The following is a 22,401-nucleotide window of genomic DNA, read 5'->3' on the forward strand; positions in this document are numbered from 1 at the left end:
GGCGGAGTTCTCTTTTTCGAGGCTTGTTCCATCTTTGAGAACGTAGAATCATTGGGTTCAGCGAAGCACCGTATTCACATTGTTTTCATATCTGTTTTCATAGATGAAGATAGATAGATAGATAGATAGATAGATAGACGGACGGACAGACGGACGGACGGACAGACAGACAGACGGATAGACAGACAGACAGACAGACGGACAGACAGACAGACGGACGGACGGACGGACGGACGGACAGACGGACGGACAGATGGATAGATAGATAGATAGATAGATAGATAGATAGATAGATAGATAGATAGATAGATAGATAGATAGATAGATAGATAGATAGATAGATAGATAGTCATCAGAGCTCACTTTGTACAATGAGCGATCCATCGCTCTGGCAGTGGTCGGATCCAGTATCCCTGCCTGGACGCCAGATCGGGCCAGCTGAACCGTGGCAGCGTGATCGCAGCGCCCCCGCCGTTTGCCGTAGAGCCCGACGTCGTGGTCGTTGCGTTCGAACTGACGACAGCCGTTGCGGGATCGTGTGTGGTCAGCCCCAGCCTCAGCGCTCCAGTCCAGGACTCGTTGGAGGTCAGCTGGAGCGAGATCCGCGACCCGACGGCCACGGGCTTGGCGCTGAACGTGACCGCGTCGCAGAACGAGGCCAGCCTGGTGGCCCGCTTGCCGCCTTCGTCGATGAGCACGTTGGCCCCGTGCACGCCGTGGAAACGCATGGCCCGCCCTCTGAGGTCCTGCCTCTGTACGAGATGCCACCTGGCGACGACTGCCTTGCTACGTCATCGCTTCCCGCTTGCTACGTAAGCGTCCCGCTTGTTACGTCATCGTTTTGCCACCGGCCCCGCCTGTCTTCGTGAAGCCTTCCTCACAGAGAACGCTTCTAGAACGTCGCTCCTGACAGGAAGAAGAAAAGTGAGAATGGTTTAAGGAAACTCAGTGGCGTATTTATGGTAAATTCTAGAGAAACGCTTTATCATTAGGTTGTTCCTCAACAGTAGCGCCACCAGGGGGTGGCACAGCGGGAGTGCTATTCTGGACTTTGTCGAATTCCGCCATGTTGTCAGATTCCACCATTGATCGATGCTAATTGGCCAAGTGAGCTGCTACAACCTCTCTTATTGGCCTTAAATACCGCCATTACGAAATTTGACAATATGGCGGAATTAGACAGTGTCCAGAATAGCACCCCAGTCCCATGCCTCCTTTCCCCGAATATTTTTTCGCCATAGCATATAGGGTGCAATACAACTATTTCAAGGGGGTTCCCCTCTCATAAAATCGAGAGCCCCCCCCTCCCCTGAAAAAAAAAATATCTGCCTTGGCTCTTCGCTTTTATTGAATCACCTCAAGCTTTCCTCTTACCCATAACGTCACCTCTCACTTCCGCCACCTGACTTCCGGATCGTAGGTCGCTGCCGCTATGACGAGATACGTCATGTGTTCGCCTAGTGCCACCCATTTTGTGTGACCACTGGTATTCACCTTCCGTATCAAATCCTGGTCTCTACCACCGCTAGCTTAGCATAGTGCTATAAGTTGACTCACTTGGGGCTTTTGCTTCTGGAATTTACTATAAATTCTCAATATTGCGGTGCACTCGATCCCGGCCATGCGGTCGCATTTCGATTTATCCGAAATGGTACAAGCCCGTGTACTGTACGATGTACGATGCTCTCAATTTGTATTTCTTTTTTCCCCTCTTTTTTATCTTGTTTATAACTAGTTTTTTTCATCATTGTTATACCAACAAACCACTCCTGCTTGGGCCGCCCAAGGCTTGCAGTATTGTATAAATAAAAAAATAAAATAAAAATGTCAGTGCACGTCAAAAAAACAAGGGACCGTCGAAATTTCCGGAACCTTCCACTACGGCGTCTCTGTATAGCGTGGTTTCGGGACGTTGTGCCGCAGATGTTATTATTATTATTATTATTATTATTATTATTATTATTATTATTATTATTGTTGTTGTTGTTGTTGTTGTTGTTGTTGTTGTTGTTGTTGTTGTTGTTGTTGTTGTTGTTGAACGACTTTCCGCCCCAAACTGCGTCACTTTTTATGCGTTTTGTATGTATGCGGCCTTTATACATCGCACAACTTTCGTGGCCACGACTGTCGTCGGTTCGATAGACGCCAGTCGAAGTAGAAAAAAAAGACAACACTCGAATTTTCATTTGTGAGGGGCACGGTGGTCGGAGAGTCTCCATGGAAACATATGCTTCCGTGTGTGGACAGAGAGGATAAAAAAATATATATATATGGCACGCTTCTACTGCGTGTTAAGGGCGCCTTCGGTATGAGTAATGACCTGTAGCGCTCAAGGTTTCCGATGGTGAGAATATAAGTCAAACACTCGCAATCGTACCACGTGTTTCTGTAATTTGGCATCGACGCTTCGAACTCTCTTCGATTTCTTTCGCGCGCGTATGTTAGTGTTACAACTCTATGGATAGGAGAATCTTTCCACCTACACGTAGGAAGCTAAATAGAGTGCAGGCACTTACATTGCGATTATTTCAAACAGAAACGTACCCTAACCCTGCCTTTCTCCACAAGCTTTACCCTGAGGTTTATTTAATCAACTCGATGATCGATTGGTATGTGGAGTTTAACGTCCCAAAACCACCATATGATTATGAGAGACGCCGTAGTGGATGGCTCCGGAAATTTCGACCACCTGGGGTTCTTTAAAAGTGCACCCAAATCCGAGCACACGGGCCTACAACATTTCCGCCTCCATCGGAAATGCAGCCGCCGCAGCCGGAATTCGATCCCGCGACCTGCGGGTTAGCAGCCTATAGTACCTTGGCCACTAGACCACCACGGCGGGGCGATTTAATCAACTCGAGTAGAAAATATGGCGGTTTAGTCACCTTACATCACATGCTCAGGGAGTGCCCTTCAGTACTCGGCACCGATACAGCATCGTCCAGAAAGTGGGACTCCGCTCCATGGAGTCCGGACATAACATCGCAACTCTGGGCAGTCCAGAGGGCCCACGGTGCGGTGCTGGGTCTCGGACTTACTGTCCCATCGTGGAAGCGGCCCGCCGTGGGCTATGGGGTGGGCGCACGTCTTCGGACTTTCACGATAAAGTTTTCCCAAACCAAACCAAATAGTGAGACGCTGTCGCTCCGTCCTATCACGATGCAGCAATTCACGGTGTATTTCGTTTCGACGCGATTCTTCGCGTATTCATATAGTCGAAGCTTTGTTTCAACGGACCTGATTATATAATATTTCATGCAGGGAACTTTTTGAAGGATGGAATTCTAAAATAGAATTTTCGAAAATAACGGTTGATCTGACATCTACTCTTTACCATCGCGCTTGTTTTGTTATACTAGTTTCTCCTGAAATCTGTTTGAGCTATTCGCGCGGACAAGCGAGTAGTCACCGCCCCCCCCCCCCCCACCCTTCTACCCTTCCGGAAATTTTCAATTTTACTTGCGTATATACATACTTTCACTCTACAAACACACCAGTGACATCAATATAGTTGTTTACTTTATGCACCAGCCAACCCTTAAGAAAAGAAAGTTTCTCGCTACAACTTCGAGCTGAAAATTTGTCGTTTTGACGAAAAACGTTCATGACAACATCCCTAGATTGTGTTGGGTGCGCAAACGTTCCAAAATTTCGAGTATCGAAACAAATGCTGTTTTATTAGATTCAATCATTCAGTCCAATAACTGCTATTTCAAACACGTCTCGCAACAACCATGTGAATACGTGAAACCTCGTTGAGGAGGGCTCCGAAAATCGCGACCAACTGAGATTCTTTAACGCGGGCCGAAATCTAAGTGCGACTGCCTTTTGCGTTCTGCCTCTATTGGCATACGGCCGGGATTCGATCGCGTGACCTTGGCGCCAACAATAAAGAGCCACTACTATTAGACCACGACTTCTCAATGACCATTCTAAGAAGGTATACTCGCGTACAGCTGTAATAGAAACCATTTCCCAAATAATTTTCCTCTACTGTACTAGATCGGAACTTTTTCCGGAAAGAAAATGTTTCTGTATCTAATAACCAGTACTTTAATTCCTGACTGTGCTCGAGATGCTATATTATTGTCCTAGTTTATTGGAGCTTTACGTTGCCTCTCAAGATGTCAACCAACCGTCTTCTTCACATCATTTCCCTTTACTTTTACATTGCTTTAGATATATTTTTGTTGCTTGTTAATCCAAAACACTCAGAAGAAAAGAAGTGTTAATTTAAAGGTTCGTTTTTTATTTGTTCGACACAATAATAATGACAACTAAATGACACTGATTCCAAGGAAAGTAGAGGGAATATTATTAGAAGCAACTGTAATGTGAAAATGCGTCCACATTTTTTTCTTCGCATTAATAATAGTTACTTCTAAGGAGATCCGCCATACTTTTTTTGTTATCATTATCTGTTATTTCTCGTTAATATCGTGAAACATGCAGCGCATACAGCACGAAAACTCTCTCCTGCAATAAAGGCTTCGAGGCAACGCAGCCATTTTCTATAGTAGTAGTAGTAGTAAGTAGTAGTAGTAGTAGTAGTAGTAGTTTGTAGTAAGTAGTAGTAGTTTGCAGTAAGTTGTAGTAAGTAGTAGTAAGTTGTAGTAAGTTGAAGTAAGTTGAAGTAAGTAGTAGTAAGTAGTAGTAAGTTGTAGTAAGTTGTAGTAAGTAGTAATATGTGGGCTTTTACGTCCCGAAACCACGCTTTGATTATGAGGGACGCCGTTGTGCAGGGCTCCGGATATTTTGACCATCAGTTTTTTTTTTTTTATCTCATGGCCTCTACCATTTTGAACACATGGCCTCTACCATTTCGCTTCCATCGAAATGTGATTGGCATGGTCGGGGTCGAACCGGCGACCTTCGGGTCAACAGCCGAGCACCCTATAGCCACTGTTCCACGGAGGTGTACGGCTATTCTCCATATAAAACGCCGAAAGCAGCTGTGTCACGTACGGCTGAAAGATTCGATATTAATCCTGACAATCATGCCAAGGATATATAGGGGATGTTACCACAAAGAAATTGTAATGTAATAGCGAAGAAAGGAAAGTGGATGAAAAGAGTTTCGAGAAAGACGTTTGCTATTCGTCCAGATTTCTTTGTTCGCATTTCCGTAACACTTACTACTAATAACACCCTTTAGATTTTGATTGATTGATTTGTGGGGTTTAACGTCCCGAAACCACCATATGATTATGAGAGACGCCGTAGTGGAGGGCTCCGGAGATTTTGACCACCTGGGGTTCTTTAACGTGCACCGAAATCTGAGTACACGGGCCTACAGCATTTCCGCCTCCATCCCTTTAGATTTTCCTTGGCATGATTGTCAGTCAGGTCTAATCAATGTTGTGCGTAACAAAGCAAGCGAGCCTCCAAATAAATGTACGCTTGTACCGCCGCAAGGAAGTACACACTCCCGAAGAATCCGGAACAGAGTGAGATGGCTGTACGTGTGAAACACCTCGCGAACGGGGGGAGGCGAAGGAATGTCTCGGCTCACCGATTTGGAAACCGTTGTCGTCGTTCTCGTCGTGCCTGTTTGCGGGCCCGGTAGACAGGATCCGTGGGGATCCGGAAGGAACTCCGGGGAATTGGGGAGAGCCCCCACCCCGTCTTTCGCAAAAAGCTCGTTCGCACGCCAACTTCACTTTTTTTTTTCTGGCGGCAACCTCGCGCGTTGGCGACCGAGAAACGTTTAAGCACCGGATGAAACGAGAACCTATCCGTGAGAGACGAGAGATGAAAAAAAAATATATAAGAATAAAAGAATGAAACGTTGACAAGGTCGGCGTAAGACAAAGGAAAGAAAAACCGAGCAGTTGTTCGCTTACTACCGCAAGAAAAGGAGATGGAGGGTGGAGAGGGAAGAGAAGCAGCCGAGTTTTTGTGTCGTGGCTTGTCTCCATGGCAACCCGATCGCGGCACCGCGGCGTGTGTGTCCTCGTCTCGCAAGCTTTCCGAAGCTTCTACGCAGAGTTCTTCTATCAGCACTGCTGTGCTAGGAGCCAACGTTCGATACTCCTCCAGTTCCCAAATAATTGCCGCAATTATTTACTAATACTTTGCCTTGAACAGATATGACTGCCGCCTGCTGTTGAATTTCCGAACTGTTTCGGCGTAAGTGCCATCTGTGTACAATGAAAAAATAAGTACGTTTCTTGTTCATAGATGGCGAATGCACTTGCGAGTGCCCTCAAGATTGTTTATCTGATTTTGTGGTCGAGTTTCGTTACTGGCGTTATTGAAGCGACTGTTATGACTGGTGCGCGTGGGTGGCCTTTACGCGTGCGCGCGCATTGACTTTTCTTTGCCACTCGAAAGACAAGCTACGAAACTGCTAACAGATGAAACGTCGGCGCTTTCGCGTAGTCACGTGTCACAAGCGCAAGCGGGAAGAGCACTACCTGAGTGCAGAGAGAGATAGATCGAAGGAAGTACAGAAAAGTTAACACACCTCAATGCAACACGATTACTTCATATTAGGTGTGTGCGAATAGCGAAGTCTCATCTCGAATAGAACAGTGGCCAAAAAATATCCCGTTTCGAATGCAGAAAAAAAATTATCGCACATTCAAAAAAATAAAACAAAAAAATGAAATCAGCTCTTGTCCTCGGACACACCATGCGGTGAGTTGCATTAAAAAACAAAATTCATGCATCTCCATGAAGAGGTCACGCCTCGACGGACCTAATGTTTTTTTTTTTTTTCATACCACCTCCACAAAGTGGTTCGTGACAAGTGGGCGAAGGGGTACAGTTTCGCATATGCTTCGACTATAGCGCACGTTACAAAGCGTTGGCCCATATAATGTACGATCAGCGCCAAATTAAACTCGAAGAGCGGCAAGCCTTCGCTGTCTATAGCGTGCACATCTTATTTTCAAAAAAACAAACAAAACAAAAGAGATGAAAAATGGCTCGTTCTTGGTCTGTTTTGTGAAGAACGCCCCAAAAGTTGATTGCGAGCCGGTGGCAACACCGCGGAGCACCTTCGTTCAATTTGAACCACGCGGCGACACACACACACACACAAAAAAATACTTTTAATTTGCGTTTACCAGATGGCGCTAGCGGTGAAAAACGTTTCTTGTCGCATGCTTCAGATGGCGCGCGCAGCCGCACTCGTTTACACCTATTGTTTCTGCCGCCCCGCGGATATACCATCTTGCTTGATCTGCTTGATGCCTCTGATTTGCTGCGGCAGCTTGCTGAAACGCATGAGGGGATGGAACACGCGCTGGAAGCACTTAAGAATCGCGAAAAATCAGTATGGCCGTTGCTTACGGAACACAAGCGAGCGACCGTAGTCGACTTCTTTGCGAGCAATAAATCTGTTGTCCTCTGTGGCCCTTATCGTTGAGATGACGATTTTTGTTGTGTCATCGGGACCCTATTGGTGTCGGTCCGGTCGTTTCTGAAGGTCGAAATTTTGTTTTTGGAGCATTTACCCTACGCGCAAATATGATGTCATGCTAGCTTTCCGGATGCCGCCACACCACATAAACGATTGTATCTAATTAGGAGATAGCAAAGCGTCTCATTCGGTTTGGAGAAGTTCTATAACCTAATAATTTAACTGTATTCGAAATGAACGAATAGGAGTCTGTTAGTGCACATAAAACTGTTTGTAAAGGTAAATTCACTGCAAACGAGGTGTGCTAAGCCGTGAAAACATGCACCCCTAAAAAATACGCAGGGCTGTGAAGCCCCACTTCAAGGTAAATAAACTGTTCAATTCATGACCTATACCCCACTCTGGGCGTGAGCTAAAGCTGAACTAGTAAAATATCATACTACAGATACCTCACAATATTAAGAGGAATGAGACCTTCAACTGGTCTTTCTCATTAAGACTTCGCGATTTCTTGCCAGCATTTTCGGCGGAATTTCCGGCGGTGGCTATGGCTTTAAGAAAGCTCAGCCCGCCTATTCCAAGTGTTGCCATAGTTACGCATTCTTTATCTTTGTGGTCAGCGCTCGCTTCCAATAGTGATTAGAATTTTTCACTGACGTTTCATTTTCTGGTCCCCACTCATAGCTTTAATCAGATTTATCTCGTGTTACGGAGCACAAGTGAATAAAAAGGAATGAAAGAGCGGACACTCTGGCGAAAGCCGCTGTCAGTGGTCCAATACTTTCAATTATTCCCACAAGAGCACTCATAATACGCGACACATTTCGAAGGCGTGCCATAACACAAGACTCTGGTAAAACATTAATCACTCACCTAAGCGAATATCGACACCTCTGGTTCTTTTGGCGTAAGAAGTTCTGGTTATCACGTAGTGAAGTTATTTTTACAAAATTACGCTGTCGAGTTCGCATTTTTAAATAATCACATGGTTATAGCTGGTCTGGCCCCTTCCCCTATTTGTTCATTTTGTAACAACGACGAAGCAATCAAGCATTATTTTTTTTATCCTGCAATCGCTTCATGTTACGGAGGAAAAACATTCTTCATGCGGCTTTCAATAAATTAGGTTAGATTTCCATATTTCTAATATTCTCTCCCTGGTAGCCTTCTCGCCCCGCCGCGGTGGTCTAGTAGCTAAGGTACTCGGCTGCTGACCCGCAGGTCGCGGGTTCGAATCCCGGCTACGGCGGCTGCATTTCCGATGGAGGCGGAAATTTTGTAGGCCCGTGTGCTCAGATTTGGGTGCACGTTAAAGAACCCCAGGTGGTCGAAATTTCTGGAGCCCTCCACTACGGCGTCTCTCAGAATCATATGGTGGTTTTGGGACGTTAAACTCCACATATCAATCAATCAATCAATCAATCTGGTAGCCTTCTCATTAAGTCGTTATCATCGAGCTATCAGTCTCGCTGCAGAAAGATTCTTAATCGAATCAGGACGGTTTTGATTTCGAATCTCTAAATTAGTTAAATCATTTCTTCTATCAATTTTATATTGCATTAAATTGATAATAATATGTGATCCCTTCCAGTTTTTTGTTTCCCGGCCAATCGCACAAAGTGGGTGTGGGCCATACATGAAGGCCGTCATTTCTCACCACGAGCCTCATGGGTACTGCGCCTGCGCAGTAGCGTCTTGGACGCTACAGAGCGACGTCGAAAAGCGAACTGCATCACGAACGGGCTTCGAACTTCCTTTGTGAGTAACCGCGTTCTAATTTTTCGTCTCTCGGTCGGGTCTTTTGAACATTTTGCACGTTAGAGGTACCGTGGCAGTGACCGGCTGACCGCAGGAATTAAGCGCAGCATGCTATTCTCGGCGACATCTTTTTCTTGGCATTCGAGCGGAGGCTGCAGGGCCAGATCGCGTGCGTCCTATACCGCCGGTGAATGTGGTTCCGCAATGGCGCCTGTATTTCAAAGTTAAAGTATATAGGTTCCTCCTTTGTTTTCTACGTGAAGCTATTTGAGATAGGACGAAGTGCACAGGAGTGAGATAGTCGTATTTCCTTTATGGTTGCGTCTATTTTCCCGGCAACCGGGACAATGGTTCAAAAAATTTCTGCCGGCAGTCGCTTTTCATTGGCTCTCATATGCCACGTGACTAACTGCCGGGAGAATTTTTTAATATGCTTCTCCTGGCAACCGTGAGAACTTAAACCTAAACTAACGCACGCTAGGTCACGTCTGTCCAGTCTGTCCCGCACTCTAACCTAACCTTACCTAACGCATGGCATACTAGGCCACATCTGTTCAGTCTGTCCCGCACTCCAATCTAACCTTACCTAACGCATGGCATACTAGGCCATATCTGTCCAGTTTGTGCCTAACCTAACCTTACCAAACGCACGGCACGCTAGGCCACGTCTGTCCAGTCTGTCCCGCAGCAGCCGCTTTTTCCTCTTCTCCCTCGCATGGAGGAGAAGGTTATTACTCGAGTTGTGTCACATTCCGAGGACAGCCCATAACATCAACCGCTGTAATAACCTTCTCTTCCAGTTCGGAGTCGTGGCACATACCGAGGACAGCCCATAACATCAACCGCTGTAATAACCTTCTCCTCCAATTCGGCTCGAAATGGAGGAGAAAGTTATTACTCGATTCGTGGCACATACAGAGGGCAGCCCATAACATCAACCGCTGTCTCGGAACCCTTCCCCCAGTGTTTGTTGTTGTTGAGTGATTCTAGAAAGAGGAAGAAGGCACCTAATTTCTGTCAGCCCCTTGGGCAACGCGGCGCAGTGTATACACATGGACTGCGCTCCACAGCAAAACGAGAGAGAGAGAGAGAAGGGGGGGGGGTCATTATCCGCCCCGCGAGTGCTTTGAAGACGCCGCTGCTAAGTAGTCTCCGCAGTCACCCCTGAGGAAGGAACCAAGTCGGTTTCCGAATGACGGGCTTCTTCAAAACTCTTGGTTAGAGTCTAAATCATCTCCCATAATTTTTTATGCACGCGTGGACAAGTTACGACCTCTCGGGGCGACCTCTGTAACAACCTTGCGCGCCATGTTCAAATCAGCCAATGGCTGATAGATGGACCTACTACGAGTGATTTTTGGGCTTATTTCTTGATTTTGCGATAGAAGAGAAAGCTATTTTTAGCTGACTTTGATGATTAATTGTGCATTCCAGGCCTCGTGCTGTGCTATACTTGTCTCGCGTGTTGTCGGGGGCCTCTACTGCCGATCGGCAGCGTTTTCTGACCATGCTCAAGAAGTGTTGCAGGGCCCCTTTAAGTGCATAGCAGAACGTTTAATGCGGATGGCATAGAATAAAAAAATGAAATTAAAACATGTGCATATGAATGGAAGCTTCAGCGAGGCGGTATGCGTTCATCCTGGTTGAACAGTGCAGACGAGACGATGCTGAAGTAAAAGAACACCGACACTCGCTGACTCGCAACTAAAATTTATTTTGGAAAAAACAGGTGATATATAGGTGAAGTGCAACTTAACAGAATAAGCAAAAAAAAAACGTAGACAGCAATACATGCAAACACGCCGCAAGCAGGGGTAGGAAAGATATACATTGGTATCATCTTCTGCGGGTGCTCGAAAGATAGTTAAATTCTGCGTCGCTTACCGAAACATACGGAATGCTGACACACTTATCGTTTTTCCTTCGGATGTGGAAGGTTTCAATCACTGCTCTTGCTAACTGATATTTTATGATGCGACAGTATCATTGCGTCCTTACTTGGGCTCAATGCATCGCAAGAAGGCTACCTTTGGAGTTACGGAAAAGGGTCTAATACAGAAGTAATGAAGCCGATTAAGTGAGTGGTATATTAGTCGACACAGGGGCGTAGGACGAACGGGAGCCCTATTTTGGATGAGCAGACTACTGCTTCAAGCTTTATAAAAAAAAAGTAATTTTTTTACTGGATTTACTCGCAGGTACCTTGTGAGAAAATCGGAGTTGGTGAACTGGGCTGAAACTGGTCATCGCATTTGAAAAGGAGTGATTTCGAACTACCTGCACTCACCTTGCGAATCTCTGACAATAGTCTACGTCTCGTGAAAAGATTGCCCGGAAATATTTTCTCAATGGCACTCTCTATCCTGCTCGCATCTTGAATCGAAAAAGAAACATGCAACCTTCGGCTTACTGCTGGTACCAAATTGTGCCAAAGTCTGCTAACCTTGGGCAGGGCTTGTCCGGAAATGACAAACCACCCGTCCAGAGTAACGAGGGCGTACCCAGGTTGAGCCCGATCCGTACTTCGGAGGTGTTCCCCTATTTACGTGAGCCTGCAGCTTCAACAAACGACATTCCTACTACTAGCCCTTCCGTGAACTCCCATCGCAATGATTTCGAGAGAGCTTGCTACCCGCGGCCTCAGAACCGTTGGTGGCCCTGTAGATATTGTCAGTCAGTGTGGCCGAGTAAGCCCAGTCTTCTTGCTCACCTCCGAAAACACAGCAAGGATGCGTCGCGCGGTATTACTCTCCTTCTGAAGGAACTGGCCTCACCGACGAGCGCGCGCGGGTGCGGGATCGATAGCGCGCCGATCGTCACACCACGCGAGCAGAACAGATCTAACGTAATCTTGGAACGAACTCGAAACCTCCAATGGCCCGCAGCATGGTGGTGTTCCCGCATGCCTGACCAAAGAGTACCAAGGACGTACATGACCGGCTCTTCCGACGACGTCTGTTTACCTTCAGGTAACGCCAGCTTGATCCGCAAACTGCACAACTACGCACGTAGCGCAGATCAAAACAAACAGCGGTACGTTCCCCCGAAGCATGCAGGAGTTGTTTTCAGAGAAAGCAGTGCGGGGCCATCATCTCCGAACCCAACAGCAGTGGGTGTTGAAAGATGCGGCACTGCACTAACCAATGAACGGAGTAACCAAATACCTGCTCTGCGAGAAATGGTACATTCTAATGACGGTGGTCACGGTTGTGCCCCGAACATTGAAGAGCGGCCCACGCAAGACGAGATGACTTGCGGGCCGTCACCTACATCGTGCACGGAATCTACCCGGCGTGAACCATCGAGTTCAGACGCATTTCCACGGGCGATACTGGAGTCATCAGATGGCGGGGTCGCCAATATCGAGACTAATAACGATCAGGAAGACAGGTGCACTTTCTTTGTCGAGGACACTACCAGGGAAGGAAGATCGGCGCTGTGCTGCGAACCGGAAGTGCGACCGGAGAGCGCACCGAAAAACCCGCCTGCGCTGCCATTTTCTGTAAAGCCCGTGCTGGACCTCGACCGAGTAGTAAAGCAAGAGAGAGACGCGGTCTCGATTTCCTGTGATTCGGACGCTGCCGGAGGAGGGAGGCAGGGTGAATTGGGCAACGATAACCACTTTGAATCACCGTCTGGCCAGTGTGTAGCGGACCCTGCGTCTGGTGGCAACGTCGTCCTCAACGGAAGTCCTGACCCCGCGTCAAGCGCTGGCATCGTCAGCAACGAGAGTCCGGAACGCTATTCGAAAGTGCACATCCCCAACAACTGTGAGCTACCGCCGTCTACACCAAGCGATGTCCACGCCAAAGGAGGGCCACGCAAGAGGCGCATCTCCAGCTGTGACCGCGTTGGCAACGACGCAAAAACGACACGACGATCGGAACATACGCACGAGAGATCCTTCGATAAAGGAAAAGCATCTGCCGCCCCAGAAAGTGTCTCTGAGTCTGACTATAGTCCAGATATTTCCGGACACGAGCACAACAGAGCAGCGATCAGGCGCCCTCTACAGTACGACCCAAACGACAACGGCGCAACTTCCCAGAACGTGCCCAATGGCACTGCCTGCCAGAAGTCGGCACAGGGTGCGTATTAGTCATTGCGTAGTGATTACAGATGGGGAGGCGATAGAGCGTATTTCATTACAATTAGACACTTGAGGCGCCTCTTTGTCGTCACCGTAATCTTCCGCATGAAGTCCACATCCTGAAATCTTTTTTTCGCGTTGTATGTTTTGTGCGGATGGAAGTGTGCTAGGGAAGCCGATGATGGCTTAAGCGAAAAGGAAATGCATCGTGAATCTAACCATGAAACTTAAAACACCTTGCAAATGATTTAGCCCCCCCCCCGCTCGCTATGAAACACGATGGCAGGGGGGGGGGGTATTACTGTAGTGTTATATAGTTTGAGTTTATTCAACCACGTGACAAGTACACGAAAATACACTGTATACGTGGTTTGGTGCGAAGGGAAAAAAAGCTGCATTTCACAGCTTGATTGGCTTCTTCACTCAGAAAAAATCTAAACTATAGCGAAAAGAATTCCATATTTCCTTGTTCGATATATTCGGTTTCAAGTGTATGAATTTAAAGAGACCTTGAAATAATTTCGTCGAAATTTACCAACATATTGGGCCTGTAGACCAAGTCACAGGGCCATTTAGAGACTGATTTGAACTCTCTGCGTAAACTGTGGATTTTTTTTACAACGCTTTAAAGATACGAATCGCGGCAGACCGGTGCAGATCGCTACGACTCGGCAAAACTCGATTTCAACCACCCATTCACAGAGCAGCATGCTCTGGCCATTTGACGGCACGGTGGCTGATGATCTGGATTGGCTGTCATGGGCTGTAGAATGCGCGGAAGTAAGATCGGTTGGTAGGGAAGCGGCACCTGTCAGAGCAGATGTGAACTACTCCGCGATCTTTGTCCCTGTTACGAGGCGGCGTGCGTGCTGCCGGGCACACTGTGTGATGGCCTCCGAGACAGCGCACAACCTGCGAGCATGCGATCTCGGAGGTCTAGACTGGTAAAAGCTCGAATCGCCGAGCGCGCTCGCGAGAGCTCTGCGATCTCCGGTGATGCCTCATGAGTTGAGGATGCCAGGCGGAGGCGAGAAGAGGGTCATGATACAATTGTCCGTAGCGGCCTTGTTACACGACGTGTCACTCTAAATTCGTGGTGTGAATGGTTTGATGATTCTCTAGCCTAAACGCTGACAGATTTCTAAAAAACCGTTTCAGTGTCGCACTTCAAGTGCAAAACAAAACAGAGGACGAGATTGAGCGGCATCATTGCTACATGCTTGTTTCTCTGTTATAGACTGATGCCTTTCAGACTGAAACGCGATCGCTTGCGTGCTCTAACTCGGCAGGCGTCAGCGTGAATGGCAGCTCGAGGGACCTTTCCACGTTCTGCGCTCTTGACGCGAGAAGACTGCGAAAAGAACATCTCTCCCTGGCGCGCTCGCATTCGTTCATACCCATCGTTTTTTAGAGCTCCGCGATATCAGATCCGAAAAAGTTTACTGCCAGCCATACTTCGTATAACATTACAATTTGATGCTATCGCTGCTTCGTTGCGGTGGAACTGTGATAATTTTTGTAACTTCATAAAAAAATATCTTAATCGCAAGAGTGAAGCGATGATTGCGATAGCAATGAAATCTGGTTTCGATAGCACCTAACTACAAAACGCTGATATGAGAGAGCAAAGCGGCTCCAGGGTGAGTGGTATTTTTTGCTGAGTCTCTTTGCGATGAGAGCGCAGCGCGTAGAAATGTATGCCTGCCGCCCGCTGGTGGCTGCTGAGCTTGCGCGCATGCCAGTGATCGCGACCGCGCCACCATACGCGAAGTTCACTAAGGTTACCGGCAATAGGGGCAATCGCGTGGAATTGTGGGATACGACGACTTCCGGTTCGACGCGCCACACTGGTCAGCAGCGGCACGCGAGCATTTTTGTACCGCTGTGTTAAAAAAAACACCTCTCCGTGCAATGCCAGTGCTTTAGTAGTTGTTTTTTTTGTTTTGCTAACCGGGACTGTGACGATGACAAGCTACGAAAGCCATGAACTATAAGGGAACTTTTTTATTGCACTAAAATGGTCTGCAATGCTTTTATGCTGCTCGAGGGTACTGTCAGTTTGCTAGCAGCTCAGTTGATACAGAAAACAGTTTTCATTGTATGATACGTTACTGAAGATAAAATATCACCATTTTGAAGATCTCAGGGGAAGGAGATGACAGTAGCAGTGTGCTAGGAGTTCATTTCGGGATCGCTGCTTCGGTTGATTGGCATGTAGCGCAGCACTTAGTGAGTGCGTTGAGATTTTTTTTTCTAGCCTTCGGAAGGTAAGAGGCTAAAATGTTCTCCCCGAAAAGTCGGAATTGCTAATTTATCGGCCCATTTGTAGAGGACGCAAAAGCATACAGGAAAGGCCAGGCATCACGATTTTTGCCGGGGGAAGTAAAATATCCACGGTAGCGAACCTATGAATTCTCGGCCTCCGTATATCTGAGAATGGGCACAATAGAAAAACCATTAGGCTATTAGAAAACAGCGTCCACCAAATAAGCAGGCTGATCAAACGGATAGCCAACAAAAACTATGGTATGAAGGAACACAACTTAGTTCGTTTGGTCCAGACTTTTGTAGTCAGCCACATCGTGTCCGTCGCCCCATATCTTAAATGACACGCAGCCGAACAGAGCGAAATAGATTGCATCATTAGGAAAGCATATAAACAAGCAATAGTTCTACCGTTAAATTCGTCGAATGACAAGTTCTTGGCTCTAGGGCTACATAACACGCTCGCAGAGCTAATGAGGCCCACACAATGGCACAGTATGATCGGTTAACCCAGAGCCCTATACGGGCAGGCATATTTTGGACACTATTGGCGTCACGTACAATGTGAAACATGGGGTAAAAAAAGGGCATTCCGTGGGAGGCAAGGGGGCATACTGTGGTGCCTCCATCGCCGAGAAACATGCATCCTGAGCATCATCACCCCAGAAGGATAGAAAGGGCGAAAAGCCTACATAAAAAAGTTCAGCAACGCCTGGGACGTGGTCTGCAGAGTACGAGAATGGCCGAAACATGGTAATAGTAGCTACGAATATTCAAAGGGATTCCAACCTCAATGGCAGTGCACGTACAGATAGGGCAGAAGTGGCGGAGGAGGCGGCTGTAGCACCAGCACCAGCCTCCACAAAAGCCGAAGTCGTGATCAGCGATTACAAAACCGATGTTAAAAATTATGCCAAGGGAAAGATCTCTCCGGAAGCGCTAATAATTCTGGCTAACTTCAGCGACGAGCGGGTAGTTCATATTATACGGGCACCTGCTCACTCCTCCCTCCCCGGGAACGAAATCGCGCACGACCCGGCTCGAGAACTGGCCGGCCGAACAGGCGCAGCGCGAAATCCGAGGATGGAGAGGGACCGCATGATTAGTTATGGAAAGATCACAAAACACTACAAGCTAGGAAGGGTCCGATTTCCCCCGGCACATACCTCGCTCAACAAGCAGCAGGCGACGACATGGCGCCTCTTACAAACCAACACTTTCCCGAACCCGGTAACTTTTCACTGCATCTACCCAGAGACATACTCAGATTTGTGTAAGTTCTGCAGTCAAAGGGCGGATCTCAATCATATAGTGTGGGCTTGCCCCTCAGTGACTGGGCGATATAAAAAATACAGCGATGGAGAGCAGTGGAAGACCGCACTGCTAAGCGCAGACCCAGAAGTGCAACTCGACGTCCTTCGGCAAGCCGAGGATGCCGCCAGAGCGCAAGGACTCATGGCCGCCACCTAGGGGAAAAATGCAATTCTTCCACATCTTGCCGTTTTTTTTTTCTTTAATAAAGTTATCTCCTCCTCCTCCTCCTCTAGCCTTCAGTGCGCTATAAGATGCATTTCTTAGAGTCAAGCCAGATGCTTATTTGAACGCTGATCTTGATCAAACTGCGCGGCACGGTGGCACATAAACAATACAGTCAGACATAGCGCCGAATAATCAAAACCCTGTGCTTATTCAACGCACTTCTTCCTTTGAGTGCCACCCTGGCGCACAGTTTGACCACGATAAACGCAAATGGACTCGTCCAGCGCTTCGTGTAAACTTACCATTGAGTGAAGCTTTCTCGTTTTTTGTCATACATATGGGTGCAATGGCCGGCGCTCGTCTCGTATGGCAGGTAGATTTCCCCCGCGCGTTCCCATAATAACTCTGCTTCGCGCGCCTGCTCGACAATTCATTACTCAATGTAATATTCGCAGCAAATTAATGCGTAAGCTTTTTCGGTGTGGAATACACACGTACCTGCGATAAAATAGTTTTCGCACACTCTGGCTGCAACGTTCCGTACTCAAAGGCTACCTGTCGCTGTGGATCTCTTCACAGCCGTGGCCCACCTAATTTTTTCTTCATACCATGGGAATCGATACCTGCGTTTGCCTTTCACGCTCGAGTTGGAGCAGCCAACGGCTGAACAACCGACCATGATTTATCAGGACGAAGATAAACGCGTGCACCGCGCGCGCGAATCCCGAATAATCTGAGGCTTGCGGCGAAGTGGTTCGCCGTCGTCTACCATTCTCGAAACGGCAGCCGGTAGCAGACGGTGCATCCCACAAACCCTCGCTCTATTACTGGTTTCCTATTGGTGCTCGAGCTATACCCCCCTCTCTACAGCCATCCCCTCTTCCCTCGCTTCTTTTTATACTCGTTCAAGCGGGCAGTGAGTTTCCTGTTTCGACGGCGCAGGTCTGCCAAGCTGGGTGATGGCGCTCCCACTCGCGGATAGAACTTAGTAATGCGCGTACGTGTGTTATCAATTTGGACTTCATGTGAAATATTACGGCAACAGTGACGGCAAACAAAACGAAAAAAAAGCACTTGAGAGTGATTGCTATCGCAATCAGGCAAAACTTAGCTTAGTGTACGAAAAATTCGAAATTGCACGAGTGCTGTGTAACTGGACTGCACGTGCCCAGAACCTTCTCTTTGCCTGCTCCGGGATTGCTCAGAAAGGCCTTTTCTGGCTGCTGCAAGCCGGCTGCAAAACGTATTTCTGGATGTTTTAGGCCTACTACAAAAGGCACTTTTTCCTGCTGCCAGGACTGCTCCTAAACCCATGCAGCCTGTTCTACCCCTGAGATATATTTTTTTAAATTCTGGCGTAGAAGCTTCCTGTGGGTTTCCTATCGACGTCGCCTTAGGATACCGCATGAGGGACTCGTATGAAGTTTTGTTTGTAGTGCAATGGCGCACATTTGTTTTTTTTAACGTTACTATAACAAGGGATTGCTACGTACACCCCTTCTGCACCCCCCCCCCCCCAGAAAAAAAAATTGATATTCCATCAATGTTTTTTTTTTCTTTTTGGGGTGGGAGGGGGGTGTAGAATGCCCTTGAAGTTCTTTCTCCGATACCTGTACAAACTCTACAGCACAGCCAAGCTCCAAGGAAGACGAGGTGGCCCCCACGCCGCAGTCCCGCGGTCGCTCTACCAAGACCTGGCGGTGTCCGTCGTGCTCCAAGGTGCTCGCCTCCAGGTCCAGCCTGTACCAACACCGCCGTCTGGTGCACGATAGGCTCAGGCCCCTGAAATGCCCTCACTGCGACAAGGCGTTCGGCCTGAAAAGATCGCTGCAGGACCACATCCGCGCCTTGCACACCAGAGAGCGGCCGTTCGAGTGCCCGCACTGCACCAGGCGGCTGTCCAGTTCGTCGTCCCTCAGCAAGCACCGTCTGGTGCACGTGGACGACCGTCCGCACAAGTGCGCGAGCTGCGGCAAGCGGTATCGCGGGTTGCGCACCCTCGAAAACCACGCTCGCTCGAAACACCCGACTGATGTTTGCGTGGTCTGAATGGCTGCCCTCCCCACCACTGCACGAGGATGCAGTTGCACGTTGACGGTAAGAGAGGACACCAGGACAATGACAATGTGGATCTTTCAAATTTTTCTAGACCTTACCAGTTCTCGATAGATATCCTTTGTGCATTTACTGAACAGTTTAACGTATATATACGTGTGCGTAAGACCAACCACGTACGGCGATCTTCCGACGCTGCTTTGACAAGTGCTAACGCTAACTGTTCCTTTCAAAGCCGTAAAACAAACCGTTACTAATATTTGCGTGTGTGCGTGCGTGCACACACACAAACACACACACACCATGCTAACATTCTCAACGCCGGTGGGGTCACACTCATATCACTGCATCAGCTACGTGTCTCAACTGAAGGTCGGTGTTCGTACGTTGTGAACAGTTCTGACAGTACGTACATGTTCATTGTTGGCCTGCTGAAAGAACGTGTAGATCATTGGGCGAATGCCGATAGTGTCAGCACGCCGTTCACGGGCTTTCTTTGCGTGCTCTACCAGGTAATTTCCGTTATTGAGAGAAAAACGACTTTCATAGCATGTTTCTTTTGGTGTGCGTGTAACTTGTGTAACACAGCATCATCGCGAGGAGAGGACCCAAATTGTTCGAGTGACTTGGGCGCCAGCATACGTAAGCATCGCATGTCCTTTTTAGGAGCGAAGCTCCTTAGACCCGCACCCCGCTGTCGTAGCTCCCCGCCGCATAACCGCTCGTAACTCTCTCCCACTTGTTTCCCTCTTACTCTTTTTTAGTCTCTGCCCTCTCTCCTTAAGCCGGCGAACGCGCGAAGCCATTGCTTCACCCCTGTCGTCCGCCCAGTGAGTGGTCCGTTGCCTGGGCTCGCTCGCTCTTCGCCGCGCGCCCCGCACTCTCACAGTCGCTCCCGCTTCCGAGCTCAGCAGACGCTCTCCCCGCCCGCTCCCTACCATACCGCCTTCACTGTACACGCGCAACGGGGTGATAACCAAGCTTGCGAAACGAGTATGGCAACATCCATTTTTGTTCGCCAGGGCACCGATAATGTAGCTGCAATGGGATTACTTTGCTCTGTTCGGAATAATCAGCGGAAGTTGTTTTCGATAGATAGCGGCTCTTAAATGAACTGTCTGAATATATCTGACAAACAGCGCGTACACTATGGCATACTGACGTGTAGCCATCGTCTTCGACGCTTTTCACTGTGAGGTTCATCGTGCTGTTTTTATATAGGGCTACTGTCAAACCTTTCATGTTCCAAATATGCTCTTAGATATCCAATCAATCTGAAGCTTTTGTGTGCTGTATGTCGCACGTGCTTCCCGTTTATGGGCGAGCGTTCTCAAGACACGCAGTATTGTCTAAACTTCTTTCCAGTCAATTGCCATGAGCTTAGTTAAGGTTTTTGTTTGCGTGGCGAAAGGCGGTAAGACAATTGGCCTCTTTGCACCCCCTCTGCAGTCGTCCGTGGGAAATACCGCGTTTTGAATGTGTGGGCTACCCCGCTTTCTTAAGCCTTCACCTTCCGTTATCTTGCAGGTTTGCGTATATTTAGCAGTAAGACGGTAAGTTAGGCCAGTTGGTTAGGATCCATCGTGAACTTATTTACAGTGCAACACCAGGAAAACACAGGACAGGGAAGAAGCGAAAGAGAGCGCCGTCTTTTCTTTGTCTTTTGTTCCTTCCTTTTCCTGTGTTTTTCTGGTGTTGCGCTGCATATAAGTTCAGGTTGCTTATATTTAGTCTCATTGACTGTAATACACATATGTATCTTGGCGTTGTGACAGCATCTGTGGTTTCAGCCAGTCAGCCTACGTGTGAAGGCACGTTCCCATAAGGTATCATTTCTCGAACCGGCATCGTGGTGGTAGGTTTCTCGTCGAGGCATACAAATTACTTTGTATTTAACAAGACCGTGCTTTATTTGATGCCGAGCCGTTATTTTAATCGTGTCTCTTGCCTGGCTGTTCATGGACATATGGCATGCCTTTAATGAGTGTTCAATAAGACTAGAATTTCCACGAGAAAAAAAAAATGACGCTGTAGCAAATCTGTGGTCGTTCGCCACCATGATTATCGTGAAAAAGCTGAGCTCCGCAGATAAAATTTAGTTGGCGTACAGTACTCGCGCACTGAAACGCGACACCGTTTTCACAGTGACGCTGTATATGGCTGGGAGGTGAGGAAGAAGTGGCGTTCTGTGAGTGCATAGAAAATTGTAATGAAGAAGCAATTCTGGCATACGCTACCTGAAAGTGTGTGACCGTTTCCACCAGTTTTTCTCATGAAGGGAAACTAGTAGAAAAAAAACCTAGTGGACAAAACCTGCAGGTTTTGTCCTTTGTATGCTGCTATATCCAGCTACATATGTACGTTTTTGTCAGCACATATAGCTACCCTCCGCAGCTATAGAATCATCACAGAATAATAATAATAATAATAATAAAACTTTAGCTCGTACTTGGCGTGTCGTCGTTGTCTTCTTCTGTTTGGATTTTCGTGGCACGAACTAGTATCATACAGGATCACCGCACCGTCTGCTGTGATGGGACAGTGGTCAAGGTGATCGGCCGCTGACCAGAAGATTGCCGCTTCGGTCCAGGCTGCGACGGTCGCATTTCCACGGAGGCGAAATGCCGGAGGTTGTGTACTGTACGATTACGGCGCACGTCAAAAAAAAAAAAAAGAAAAACACCTAGCGCTCAAAATTTCCGGAACCCGCCACTGTGGAATCTCTCGTGATCATTTCGTGGTTTTTGAGACGTAAAACGCCATATAACATTATTGCTAGGATCAATACATTGACCGAAGAAAAAAGAGGATCAACATGGATTTCACCTTTCAATCATTTTAGGTAAGGAACCCTTTTAAGACACACGCACATCTGACTGTCAAGAGAAAACGCCGTCTCGTATACGATGGCACCTTGCCAACGACCGACGTGACTAAAGTTCGCAACTGGGGCGTCTGAAGCATTTCCGTCGATGCAAATCGCAGTTGAGCGATAAATCTAGGTTTCCCTCTTGGTTTGCAAGCGCTCTCCCCCTGACCACTCGACGCCACCGAGAAAAGCGTGGCAGCTGCCGTCGGTATAGGCGAGGCACTGCCTTCTCTGAAAAGGTATAAACGCGCACAGTGCTCAACTCTCATGTCTAAACGACGGAGCTTCGCTCGCGGGAAATGCACGGGCGACATCTTCAGTCGCAAATAGGCCACATCTGAGCATGCGCGGCGCCAGTGATGCGCCTGCCTTGCAGTTCCCACCCCCTCATTGAACATTTAGCTTCACAGGTCGGGTCTGGCACAGTCGCCTTTGTGCCTTTATTGTAATGAGAGGGAATCTTTGGAGCACTTCTTTTTGTCATGCCAAAAATTCAAAACTCGAAGGGAAAATCTACTA

General features: G+C 47.8%; 1 protein-coding gene and 1 non-coding gene across 2 annotated transcripts in view; one reads left to right on the forward strand and one right to left on the reverse strand.

Annotated features, from left to right (window-relative positions):
• Positions 1–5,832, reverse strand: part of LOC142774890 (uncharacterized) — a 46,237-nt gene extending 40,405 nt beyond the window's left edge. Inside the window, exons 1-2 of the mRNA XM_075876036.1 lie at positions 5,513–5,832; positions 364–906 (exon numbers count right to left, since the gene is read on the reverse strand). Coding sequence (XP_075732151.1) covers positions 364–728 — 365 coding nt within the window. The 5' untranslated portion in view covers positions 729–906; positions 5,513–5,832. The remainder of the gene's footprint in view (positions 1–363; positions 907–5,512) is intronic.
• A 7,236-nt stretch (positions 5,833–13,068) lies between these two features.
• LOC119181811 (uncharacterized) lies at positions 13,069–18,964 on the forward strand. The gene is made up of 2 exons (XR_012886351.1): positions 13,069–13,212; positions 18,586–18,964. It is a non-coding gene; the product is annotated as an uncharacterized LOC119181811 (transcript).
• Positions 18,965–22,401: the final 3,437 nt, after the last annotated feature.

Source organism: Rhipicephalus microplus, chromosome 10 (assembly GCF_043290135.1).
Source record: "Rhipicephalus microplus isolate Deutch F79 chromosome 10, USDA_Rmic, whole genome shotgun sequence".
Classification (NCBI taxonomy): Eukaryota; Metazoa; Arthropoda; class Arachnida; order Ixodida; family Ixodidae; genus Rhipicephalus; species Rhipicephalus microplus.